The following is a 13,616-nucleotide window of genomic DNA, read 5'->3' on the forward strand; positions in this document are numbered from 1 at the left end:
ACAATTTTCCGCGATCGATTACGTCGAATTAATAACTTAATGTCACCGTCGAGTATTCAGTATGAATACATTCTTTCGCGTATGTGGAGATTTTTTTTCAAACTTGAGCCCTCTTAATTTCCATTTGTTTTAAACTTTTATTTAAAAATAACCAGTTTCGAGTTTCTGCAAAATACATTTTAATACAAGTGATAATAGAACGAAATTTCGCTAGAGGGGATTAAATCTCTCCGTAGAGTTAGACTTGATTATCACTTGCAGGAAATTCGTTAAATTAAGATATTAAATTTGTTAACGTGACGCTAAGTATCGTGCATTTAGGACGGGCGAACCTTCGCCAAAATCGATCGAGATTAATTGACCTCGCGAAGTCACGACATCTGTTCGCTCAGGTTCGCTTCGGGTTCGCAAACTCGAGGAAACCTCTATCTGATGTTACAACCGGAACGGCATTAATTATACTTACTCATTAACGCGCGGCACAAGTTACGCCCTTCGATAAGACGATTGGATGCGCGGAATGCATTCGCCCTAAAGACGAAGCTCCAAGAACTTAGTTACCAAGATTGTTAACGTCGAGGAAACTCAACTCGAAATAAAAAATATGTAATTAAAATACGAAAGTTAATTAAGATGCAGAATTCAAATAAAAAATAATAATCTGACTGCGATCTAAAAAGGAGTAACTTGAAACAAAAATAGGGTACAATGCTGTCTCATTTTAATTGACAATATGGTAAAAATTATAATAAGGTAAAAATTAAACGAAAATAGCAACACCTTGTGAAAGAGTTTAGGATCGACAGAAAAGTACGGGACGTTTCCACGTACGCTTAACCGGCAAGATAATCGCGATATTATTCATACATTACCACGTCCAGCTTTCGTCTTGTCGCGGCAATTTCTCTGGCAAGTACCAACTTGAAACGGTAATACGAGGTCTTCCGCGGAATTGGCGTAATTGGCAATCTGCACAATTAGTCCGCGTCTCTCGTCGAAGGGAAAGACTAATCGTCGTAAGCCCCGTGGGGCTGAATTCCCCATTAACCCTTAAACGACGCTCGAAACTCCCACTTACTTCCGGTAAAAATCAATAATGAAAGAAATAGCGAGAACCGGACCAAATTAAATCAATGTATAATTATGTCAACGGACATAAATACAATAATGTTCCATCAAAACGCAGAAGCTTGCGAAGCGTGATGTGAAAGATCGATTAAAAGATTAATCGAGTAATCAGAGACCGAAAAAGAGAAATAATCACGTCAAGCAAATCGAACATTCTCCGTTTATTTCGTTGAACAGCAGAAACGCGTCGAGTGTTTCGCAAACGGCGGGAAGACAAATTGTATGAAGAGCGGTCCGCGATTCGGACGCAAAGAAGACGAGGAGGAAACGGGCGAGTTCGAATTGGCCGAGTCCGACGTTAATTAAGTTCTCGACAAGCACGAGTGCCCCGATAAGAGCACCGGGGGTGAACTCTCGGGAGGTAAGCCAGGGTCGATCTTCGCCAAGTTAAAATTTCGGAATTCCCATGCGGATCATCGTGACGCGCGGAGAAAAAGCTAGGTATCGAGAGAGAGAGAGAGAGAGAGACAAACGGAAATGGAGAGATAAAAGGATGAAGATAGGTGGAGATAGAGACGGACCGACGAGGGAGAGATGCGAGCGTGACGTGCTGCGTTTTGCGGTTGCACGCATCTCGGCGCGTCCCGATGCACCTGGCCTGCGAAATACATTTCGCAGACCGCGGGCGCGGCGGATATGCGCCGCATGTAGTGCTCCACGATATGTAGCACATGGAGCTGGGTACATAAGGCGCGGCACATGGGTCAATTAATCTCTAACCTCGGCATTCCGATATATTAAATTAGTTATCTACTTCGAAGGATCGGGATGGATGGCTGTGAAAAGCGTCATTCCTTAAATTACGATCCTTCCATATATATAAAAAAAAAGCCTGAAGTTAAGCGAACAAATTAAATTTGTCGGCCTTTTAACCCGCGGCCGTTAAAGGTCTTGGGGAGGGGGAGGGGGGACGGGATCTAAATTAAAGCCCTTCTCTGTCAGAGTCCAAAAAAATCGAGCTAATATCGAATTAAATGTTAAAAGCCTTGGCGCATAAATCGGAGATCCTTCTGTTCGGGATCGAAAATTGCACCCTAAATAATAGAGGCGAAATGGCGCCGGTTGTACCTGCTAAGAGAAACTGTAATAATTTATCAGACTAGTATTGCGGACAGTGACATAACTGCATCCGGACTCGTTAATCTATCGTAGGAAAATGAAACGGAGAACTGAGAAAAGGGAGAGGGGGGGAGGGAGAGGGAAGGGACAAAAGGGGGATCGGGGTACGGATGAGAAGAGACGGGTGGAAAATGTTTTTCCAACGCTCGCACGATAAACTCGTTTTAATTAACGAGCGGATCCGCGTTAAAATACGACGTATTAAAGCGCATTATTTATGGAAGACGAAGTGCAGCGGCGGAGAAATAAATGTAACAACGTCCTGGAGAGTCCTGGAGAAAGTTACTAAATCCTACTTTGCAGATTTCTCAGCCGTCATTCTCAAAATGCAGTAAGGTCCTAACTTTTGCGGACATTAAATCCCGGCACAAGGACACGCCTTTTACGGAGATATAAATTAATTCAAAATGAGAATTCTCTTTTCGAGAAGAGCTCTTCTTTAACTTCTGAATAAATAAGACCGTCATTGTTTTTTCAATATTAACACAATTTTTAATCGTGCAACAGCGACTTATGAAAATTAACATAATTACTCTAACAATAACTAATTAATAATTTATTTAAAATTAAAAATATTAATTGATTCATTTCGGTAAACAATTGGTAAACTTTTAAGACATTCTCTCTCTCTCTCTCTCTCTCTCTCTCTCTCGCTCTCTCTTATACATAAATATTAACGAAATATTAGCAAAAAGTGCTGATACGTTCATTATTCTCATCTTCTTGGTAATTTTTTCTCGATTTTATTTGCTAACTTAATTTTCAAAAATGTTCTTTAATTACAACCACAATTTTAATAAAAGTTGCCAAGCCGAAAGCCATTAACTTTTCACAAGACGTTGCGCGATTTTCTCGCATAATTTTTATCTGCTGTCTCGCGTCATGAAACACTCATGTGCATTCCATAAAAAGAGCATTACTGCCGTACTTGCACCGAGCACGTAAATAGACTCCCTGACACTAGAAAGCGGAAAAACACGATTACTCATTGACGTCGATTCCTTTGAACAGACATTAATTATTAATTATTTATTAAATATGATAATGACAATTAAGTTTGAATTAATTTTGTATATTTTATTTGCCATTAATTTAAATATATTATGTTACTTTGGAATTAATAATTATATAATTAATAATCATATGTATTAGTAATTATACAGTTGTTAAATAATTATATTTTTATTATCAATTTTTAATATTTATTTTTCTTAATCTAATAAAGGCATAAGAACAAAATTAAGAATTTTTTAATAAACTTTGCAAGATAATATATTATATAAATCTCGTTATAAAATTATAAATAATAATTAGAAGAATAAATCATTGTAATTAAATAAATCTTTTAATTTGTACTTTTAAAAGATTTCAAATATTTAAAAAATGTTAAAAATATGGATATTTTATTTAATATACAAGAATTTCAGGCAGTGTAATTTTAATGAAATGCAAGAGTGATTATGAATTCGCGATTAAACATGAAACTAGTGTCCCGTTAATTACCCGATTATTCCCCGCAAATTAATTCGCAGCGAAGAGAAGAAGCACACGCGAATTAATTCCAGTTGCGAAATATTAAAATCGGACGTTGGGTCTTCACAGTGACCCTAAGCGAGGATTATCGAGGGTTGCATCTTCCACAAAGCCGCTAATCCTCCCCGTGGGATTTAAATGTCACGCGAAAATATTAATTCGCACACACGAGCGCAACGATCCATATTTTGTTTCTTTTATTCTCTTAGATGTGATAATCTCCATTCTTAAAAATTCTAATGCCTGAAAATAATTACTCGAGTTTAAAAAAACAAGATCGTCTACTTTTCCCTCTCAATTAAGCACCTTTCTTATCGTCAAGTTCTATTTAAATTTTTCAATGTTTTTATTAACCTTTTTTTTTTAGATGTTTCTTTTTATATTTACGTTTTCTAAATCAAGAACAGTTTTGAGAGTACGTTCGAGAATCTGCTCACGCATTCCTAGATCTCCTTTTCATCCTTGGAAATCCCTAGTTTTCCCAAAATTAATTTACATACGGCCGCGATTAGCACACTGATTAAAATCAAGATTAATGGATCACAGGTAGCGCACTTTCCTTGGTTCTCGCCGCTGCTTATTACCCTAATTCCCAGCGAATCCTACCCACTCGATCCAACATCCTTCCATAATCCTGACGAGGGAAATCGATCCTTCCAAGGAAAATCTCATAATTTCATAAGGTGACCTAAATTTTCACTGTATTCATTACTTATATTTCTTTGCTTATTTAATTTGTCACATATTCGATATGTAATGTAATAACTTACATTATTACCTAATCTATTACTTTTTTTATCAATATCATTAATTTTTCATATTTTATAAACATATAAAATATTTAAAAAATACACATGTAAAAAATTGTCTTTTATATTGACTTTTTAATTTTCTTTTTTTTTTCGTTTTCAAGACGGAATACTATGTCTTAATAGCGCTATGTAATAAAATATTTTTTGACGATTGAGTCTTGGTCCATTTGTTTGGACGTTGGAATTTAATCGTTCGGCGAGTTTCACAGAGTCGAAGAAAAATATTTTCCAGCCTTTCCAAGCTTTATTAGACGACCAAGGTGTTCGTCGGGTTAGACTCAATGCAATCAATAATTTCTCGAAGTAATAAAAGGCATCAATCGTCTTGAAATTAAATTTTCTTGCCTCAGATTCAAGATACCATTACTGAAAAATTTGTCCGACAAAATAATAAAATCCAATTTATTGCCATCTCAATTTTTACTTTAATTTCTGTTACGGTAATGTAACAGAATAATTTTCATAATTTTCGATACATGTCTTGTCGCGATTAAATTACAAATTAAATTTTGCTGATGTAAATTTCAACAGGAAAAGGTCAAGCCTCTCCCATAATATATAACTTATTGTATGCACAAATCTGTCAGCAAATTCAAACAAGATAAAAAGTTCAGTTCTCTCAATCAGTAACAATGTTTCTTTTCTGTTTCCGCTTTAACACGTTTACATGCCTCTGTCAGTAATTAAATTGAGTAATTAAACGGTAAATTTCTGTAGGTATTACATTCAAACCGATGCATATTACGGTATGTGATATAACAAATGCTGATACATCTCTCTCTCTCTCTCTCTCTCTCTCTTTTCTCTTCTCTCGCGATTGAAAGGATTAAAATGTTAGTATGCATAAGGTTGGGGCCAATGCGGGTAACAACTTGTCCCGATCAATAATAGTGCATGCATTCGGATGGATAAATAGCGATCAATTGCAGGCATCGGGCATTGCCATAACCGCGTTAACGATTACATCGCAAATTCCGGGAATCGCGCGTTAATTGGCCACGATTGCACGTTCAATTACTCGCTTTGTCCACAGCGTGTGCGCCCGCTCACCGATGTGCATTGCTTACTGCCACTAACCGCCAGACTTGAAATAATACACGAAATAAGAGAGGTAGTAGTAATTAATAATTGGGACTACTCATTTAACAGTCGTAATTAATGTTGCACTAGTTACGCTAGTAACTAGTGCAACATTAATTGTAATGCTTAAAAGAAACGCTTGAGACACATTTCAATAAAGAAACACCTTTGCAATTAATAATTACAATGCCGACATTGTTAATTTAACGATTGTAATTATTAAATCAAATGAATAATATAAGTTAAAAGTTGTTTAATGATAATTAATAATTTACCACGCTCGCACTATTAATTTTACAATTATAATTTAACAATTATAACTAACCCAACAAAAATTCTTTACAGTGAATCGAGGGGAAAGGGAGTAACAAATTAATATTGTTTTTGCTTGTTGCATAATTAATATTAAATTGATTACCAATTAAATATCGTAATATATTGTTCTTGTTCAACTTACATCTTTGTTTCAACACTAAAAATTTTTATTCGGTGTGCAGTTTGGTGAACTTGAAAAAGGTGCATATATAAAATCACATAAGAAATATCAGAACAAGGCTTCAGATCAAATAAGGCTTATTTTTAATTAGTTATATTTTTTTCAAATCAATCTATAATCTTTTATAATTAATCAAAAGTAACATGTCAACAAAGGAACAGATGCAAAAAATGTACTGGTTACGAAATATATAATCTTGTCATTTAAAGATAATTTACTAATTGATATTCTAAAAAATAATAGCTATCAATTTGAGAATAATTATCATCATCTAATAAGGAAACGTAACGCGTACGCTATCGTTATACGTTGCTTAAAATAACACGTTGACGCGATATTTCGCAATCGATCCGGTATTACACGTTTATTTCTGTTATTGTGGAATCAATATTTCGTAATATTTCACGTATTTCTCTCAAAGAAAAATACCGATCAACATGATAAACTCAATGATTAATCGACTATTATTCAATGGCAATAATTATGATTGTTGAGAGAGAGAGAGAAAGAGAGAGAGAGAGAGAGATATTATGATAATCTAGTGATTACGAAATGCACGGAATAAATTCGTCTCTCCACAGAACTCAAAGCGATTGAATCACTCGAGTATCTTTTGTGAACATAAAACGTGCCATAAATTCAACACTAAGCCCCAAGCACGCTCTTAATCTTCTTTTGTTAAATTGCTGCGTATAAAAATGTCAAGTTTGTATTTTATGAAAATTAATCGTTACTTTTATTATGTTTCAATTAAGTACAATAATTAATTTAATTATTATTTAAGATATCTATTAAACAAGTAACTTTGCGGAACCTTGTTCCTTGCAGATTTTCGAATATATCAATTTATTATACTTTAAAATAAATAAAAATAATGTATTTTTCAATTTTTTAAAATTTCCTCGTTATTTTTTCAGTTTTATATAATTGAATAAATGCGGAATAAATCTTAGTGATAAAAAAATAGATAACCACAACCAACGGTCACATTTGAGATCAAAGAGAAGTAAATTTAAGGGTCAACGAAACAAGCAGGACGAATTCGCGTGGGTGCAGCGGAAAATGGGACAGGGTGTTCAAAGGGTTGGAGATTAAACGTGGAAAAAAAGAAGAATAAAAACATGTGACCTGAAATTTGAATGATGAGAACCACTAACCCGTGTATTGTCCGGAGATTAATTGAAAAGGACAGACGGCTAGGATTAAGCGAGGATCTTTCGAAGAAATGAGACACAGAGTCCAATAAATTTCTCGGACTTGACCAGATGAATAATTATATGCCCGAAATATCGAAATACATAGAAAAATTACTGCGATTGTCATAAATCTTTTTAGAAAATCTTACAAGAAGATAAGAAAAGCATGCTTAAAGAAATATTCAAAAGTTAGCCACTTTTGTCGCTGTCATAGATTATATCAGAAATCCGATCGTGAAGAGAACGCAGAATGGACCCATCAAAGGGTTGCAACGTGAAATAAAGTCGTGCTTTCAGTTCGTCGATCTGGGAAGATAAAAGCTATTGATTCTCCCTGTCTCATACGTCCTTCTTTGTTACGTAACGCAACATATTACAGATAAAAGTGCATTCGTTGCCTAAAATTCTAAATTAAATTTACATTTATTGAAATTATTATACAATAAAATAAAAAAGTATTTTTAAAATTAATTTCTAAATAAGTTTCTTTCAAATTTGTATAATTAACTTTTTATAAAATTATTTTTCAAAAAATAATATATTTATCAAAAGATATTACTAAATATTCTTTATTCTCTTTCTTGCAGTTTAATTATTTTTCTTTTATTTATGCAATCTCTGATCGTAAAAGCAATTGAAAATCTGTGATGCTGTATTTTATGATAAAAATAATAAAGCTTCCAGAAAGAAGAATACTTTCACTCCATCACAAGATAATAATTTATTCCAAGAAAGAGTCCCGAATCGATTTGATATTTGAATTAAGAATCTTCCAATTTCTTATTGATTGTTCCTAAATAGGTCGAGTATTGCCCGAATAGATAAAAGATAAAGGAAACCAAAACGATTTATTAACAAATGTCTGTCGAAATCTCGGTCATTGTGCTTGAATTGATAACACCTCCCGCTATCTCAGATTGATTATCTCCTATTAAAAAATTCAAAGCAAACTCTTAAGGGCATAAAATATTTATTAAAATCTTCTTTTTGTAGTATAAAATAAAATTTTATTTTCCTCTTTCGTTCAGTCAAATAAAACTTTGATTTCTTCAGTAAGATAAGACCAAAACGATTTATTAATTAAATGCCTATCGATATATCGGTCAATACACTTGAATTTATAACCGCTCTCGAATAGACTATTTCTATTAAAAAAAACTGACATTACAATTTAAAATAAACACTTTTAGCAGCATTTATAAAACTTCTTCTAATAAAGTTAGAGCTTATTTTCCTCTTTTTCGCAGTAAAATAAACTTGATTTTTATAACAATCTGTAAAATAAAATATTATTTTCTTTTAACAAAAGAAATTGTCTTTTTTTTTTACTTTTTAAAGATTTCGAAGCTAAACCTCACGAGAAATATTTCATAAAATTTTTTTTGTATAAAAAATTATAAAATACGACGTGCTTTCTGAAAAAAACTCACGAAAAGTAAAACTCCTGAAAATTCATTTTGATATATTTTGATTGAATAGAAATACAATTCTACATATTTGTTTCTCAGTCCAAAAGAACTCGGAATACTTACTACGACAAGACAGGAAGATCAAAAGCGACACATATGGTACACGCAGAGAGAAAGAAAATAACGCACATCTTTTCTATATCGCGCAAATAATGGATTCCCTTTTTCCTTGACAATACTGAATAGCCCAATTAAGAAACGTGCTAGGTCGTAAAATAAAAAAATGAGTTAAATTATCTTTCAAGTAGCTTGGGCCAGATCTAACTCGTTCCATAAATTACGAGATTGTGAAATAGTACACTCTTATGTGAACTATATAGTTTGGAGACTAACTCAGATGAAGGAGAGTCCTTATTTAAAAAATAAGCCGGAAACCATAAAATAAGATTTCATCATGTAACTTTATTTTCGAAAAAAAAAAAAAAAAAAAAAGTTTCAACGGATTAATATCTTTGAACATTCTTTTAAGCTTAGACGATTATCGTTATCAACTTTCTAATAAAATCCATTTTCTCACGAAAATAACTTTTTGCGGAATAACTCACTCGTTCTCATTGGGCCACTCGATTGTGTTTCACGTCTTGTCGAGCACGAATAAACTTCTTCGACTTTCACTGACTACCGCCGACGCAATAACGCATCCCCTCGTGGGACGGGGATATTTCTATCCTGAACATCTCGTCTCATAAAACTGCTGCCTTGTAATGCGAGACGGCGCGGCGCCTCGGGATATATGAGGTAAGAAAGGATTATTCCTAGTCGATTTAAAGTAAAAATAGAACGTGAAAGAACCATTAAATCTTTTTAATCCTCAATCCGGAAGTTGCAATTATTAACTTAAAGTTTAAATTAACTTCAAGACCGGAAAAATGTAAATTTATAATCTAAAATATAAAATCCTTAAGTTCTTGTTTCTTTTTACAATTTAAAATGTGTTAAAAACTTAAAAAATTAATAGTTAAACAAAGGCGATGGGTTTGAATAAAAAAACTGTAAAAGTGCTTTCAAACACAACAGACTTAATATCTCATTTCTTACAAATAAATAATAAATAAGTATAAAATGTAAATTTGTAATATTAAGAACTATTTCTTAATTATCACAAATTTCATAATTTTATGATAAGAAAAAAATATTTCAAGAAACATACAAATCTATTTCCACAAAATTATTAGACTAAGTAATAAAAGTTTAAAAAAGGGAAAAACAGTTCAACTAATTAATTAATAAATATATCTTCAATTCTAAATTTTTCTCAATTAGCAAAATTAAATATTTTTTTCTGAGAGAAAATTATATTACATATTTTATAATACCAATATAATAATTAGAGAGACGATGGTTAATAATATCGCAATTGTTTTCCATTTATATTTAACAAAGAGATTACAGTCTTAACTAAGGGAATAGCTATACTCTCAGATTTAAGTTTAAGTCCATTTATGAGAAGCCGACCTCCCTGAAATTGCAATTTGAATGTGCAGAAATGGAGCGTGGTATACTGTTTGCAGTATATAACTTATGCAATACCTCGGCCTCTATTCACCGCGGCTAGCGAAAAGGGTTAACAGCGATGATCTCGAGAGAAACGGAAATAGGGAATGTAGAAGAGAAACGAGAGAGAGGGAGAGAATGCGAGAGAAGAATAATAAAAACGCATCACATCTCATCCGAAATTAACATGGAGAGCTACACGCGAACAAAGCAAGCAAACTCGGACAAGCGTGACCTATACACGGTATTACCCGTGCGATGTTCTAGATTCTCGCGTTTCTTTATCTATGGATTCTTGGGCTCATTTCCTGGCTTCACATCGACGAAAGCACGAGACGTCTTATACTCTTTGACATGTAAAATCTGAGAGACTTCGCATTCGCGGACTGATAACGAAACGTTCCTCCTCGTTCGAGATGAAACTTGTTTAAGGTTGAAACCTATATATAAATGCGTCCTGTTTCTTGAAGCATATTTTCGATTCCTCGAGTATTTTTGGATTGTGACATTTCAAACAGATTTCAATTTTTTTTCCCCCCGCGGAAGAATTGCGAAACAGAGCGAGAATGCTAACGAAATTCAGCCCGATTTTGTTTCGAGTCAAAGAATAAACAAATTTAAACAGTTGCAAAAGGTTGCGGTTCGAAATGGCTAGGCAAAAAGCAAATTTGCGCTCGCTTCGCGATAGCCTGTTTGTTATCTCATGTTAGCAATTGCAAATCAGCTGTCGACCACGGACAACTGTTTAAACTTGCTCGTTTACCAATGTCACTTTCGCTCATTGTTGAGCTACATGTGTCCTCGGATAAGTTCAAATCTTCAAAGATAATCGCTCCTGAAAAATAATTGATAACTGAGGGAGAAACTCAGAGGAAATAAAAATGCAAAATATCTAAAAAAAAAAAAATCAAACGTTTCATCGTAATTCAGAATCGATTTTTTTCTCAACGCCTGTTTACTCTCTCGTTAAAAATATCAGATTAAAAATATCGAATAAAAATTAAAATATAAAACGAGGATACCGGACGGTTAAATAAAATATGACAATAAATAAAATAAAACAGAAAGACTATTAGATTAAAAATGAAAGGATTTCTGGGCGGAAGAGAAAAATTAGAGAGAAAAATTAGGTGGCAAAATTATATTCTCCAGTCAACTTCAAGGGAATTTTAGTCAAACTAAAGTTCAACAGAATTTTAATTCAAAGCTTTGTTAGAAAGATACGCAATGTAAAAAAAACTGAAACAGTATGTTGAGAAAGAAATACTATGAAAAGCTGTCTCCAAATTATGTGTCTGTAATTAAAAGAAAAATGTCCAGTGGTAATATGGTCATGCTTTAGATTTAGATGACAAAATAATTTGTGTCGCGTTTTACATTCTTTACACGCCATACATTATCACGAAATCTATTTCTTTAAAAGTTGCGTGCGAACGATAATATCTCGTGTTATCACTCCAAGTGTAAAGCCGAGTATATTTTGTTCGTTTACTCGGATTTGTTTCGTTTCGGTCACAGTCTTATCGGAATATCCCAAAATATCCTTGCAAATCGATCGCGATAAGCTCACAAGAGCGATCGGCCGTTATACATTAGTCAAATTGCACTCTTACGACGTCAATACCGAAAACTTTTCAACACTCTACTGCTTCACCGTGTCTTCGGGATTGCTTGATTGATGCTTGTTTTAATGCAATAACGTTTTGATAAATTATTATTCCAATCGATTGATTCCTTTTCAATGTTTTACAACCGGCGTTATTAAAATGAAGGATTAACGGATTAATGTTTTATACGTTAAGCACACCAGTAAATAAATATCCGATATATTGATTCCTTTTCCTGTTTGATATTCAACCGATTTTACTAAATAAAGATTAACATAAATAATTACTTGCCGCAGGAGTTGATGCAAAACATGTCGACAAAAATTGATATCTGATAAATTCATTTTTTTCCATGTTTAATACTCGAGTAACGTTGTTTAAAAGTAAATTAACGTGTTTGCTTCTACCTTTTATGCAAAATCACAACAGGACGGTTAAAGCTTCGTTATTTTTAGGCTCTTGGATGAGTTAATATGCTTATGAGCACACTAAATATGATTTCAGTCGACGCGGCTCTGAAAGAGGTCGAAAGCCGCGGGGTCCACAAACCCGCAGAATTTTCGCAACATTCTTCGGTTGCATTGAATTCACTTTGTAGAATTGGGTAACTTTACAAACGTACTCACCGGAACAGCAGGAAGCCCAGGCCCGTAACCGCGGCTCGTCGAACGTCATCGTTAACATCAGAGACCTATTACGACAAAATAAATTGCAAATACAGTACTCTGCGTGGAAATTCAATTTGCCTTCTCTTTGATTTAAAATCGACGTTAAAAAAACCGTCGAATTAAAGCAAAATCAATATACAAAATCAAAAGAGCCCAGTTTAATTTACATATACAAAATATGTGCATTAATTCAAAAGCTTTTCATCTAAACTTATCTGAATATTAATAATAATTCGTGGCACTTTAATTACCATAAAAAAAAAACATTCTGAAAAATGTTTAGATCACTCTGTGCATAAAAGTAGTGAATAATAAAATAGAATCTAGGTAAAATTCTAAAGTAGATTGACAAAATTGAGGTAATATAAATTAGAGATCGCAAGAATCGAATAAAATTATAGAGGAATAAGGAAATAAAACATGACTATTTAGTAAAAATACAGAATTCATAAGGTGTACATTTTTCGGCTAAGACACTCACGGCAACGTGCAAGAGTTTGCGGATGGCCTGATTATTTCCAGTGCCGCAGTAGGCCATCGCCAGGGTATACATGCCGCTCCTACGCAAGATTGGATCCTTGTCGGCGCACAAAGACGTCACCAGAGGATCGGCCTCCTCGAGGCGGCCGTACATCGTGAAGGCGATCCCGACCGCTAGGCCACGCAAGATCTTCTCGTGCTGCGTCTCTTGGGCATACTGAGGAAGCAAAAGCCTCGTAAAAAAGTCGATAATCGAATAAACGGAGAATATCTTGTCTTTATGGTGAACGCTGAAAAGGTAATAATATAATAGTTTTTCTTTGTTTCGCAATAAATAACGTTAATTGGGTGGTGCATCCATAAATACAAAATTGTACTATATTTTACTGTGTTATTGACTTTTAATATTAACAATAAAGATTATTTATTTATTTATTAAATAAGATAAAAATATTTACATTTAAAATCGTATATAGAAACTGTCTCGTTTAGAAATTACTTTTATTCGGTTTATCAAAATTAAAATTTAATATC

At 33.6% G+C, this 13,616-nt stretch overlaps 1 protein-coding gene across 1 annotated transcript in view; it reads right to left on the reverse strand.

The window, feature by feature from the left end:
* Nucleotides 1-13,616, reverse strand: part of LOC105838201 (26S proteasome non-ATPase regulatory subunit 1) — a 45,068-nt gene that overhangs the window by 17,181 nt on the left and 14,271 nt on the right. Inside the window, exons 9-10 of the mRNA XM_012683571.3 lie at nucleotides 13,084-13,299; nucleotides 12,561-12,625 (exon numbers count right to left, since the gene is read on the reverse strand). Coding sequence (XP_012539025.1) covers nucleotides 12,561-12,625; nucleotides 13,084-13,299 — 281 coding nt within the window. The remainder of the gene's footprint in view (nucleotides 1-12,560; nucleotides 12,626-13,083; nucleotides 13,300-13,616) is intronic.

This window comes from Monomorium pharaonis, chromosome 5, assembly GCF_013373865.1.
Source record: "Monomorium pharaonis isolate MP-MQ-018 chromosome 5, ASM1337386v2, whole genome shotgun sequence".
In the NCBI taxonomy this organism is placed as follows: domain Eukaryota; kingdom Metazoa; phylum Arthropoda; class Insecta; order Hymenoptera; family Formicidae; genus Monomorium; species Monomorium pharaonis.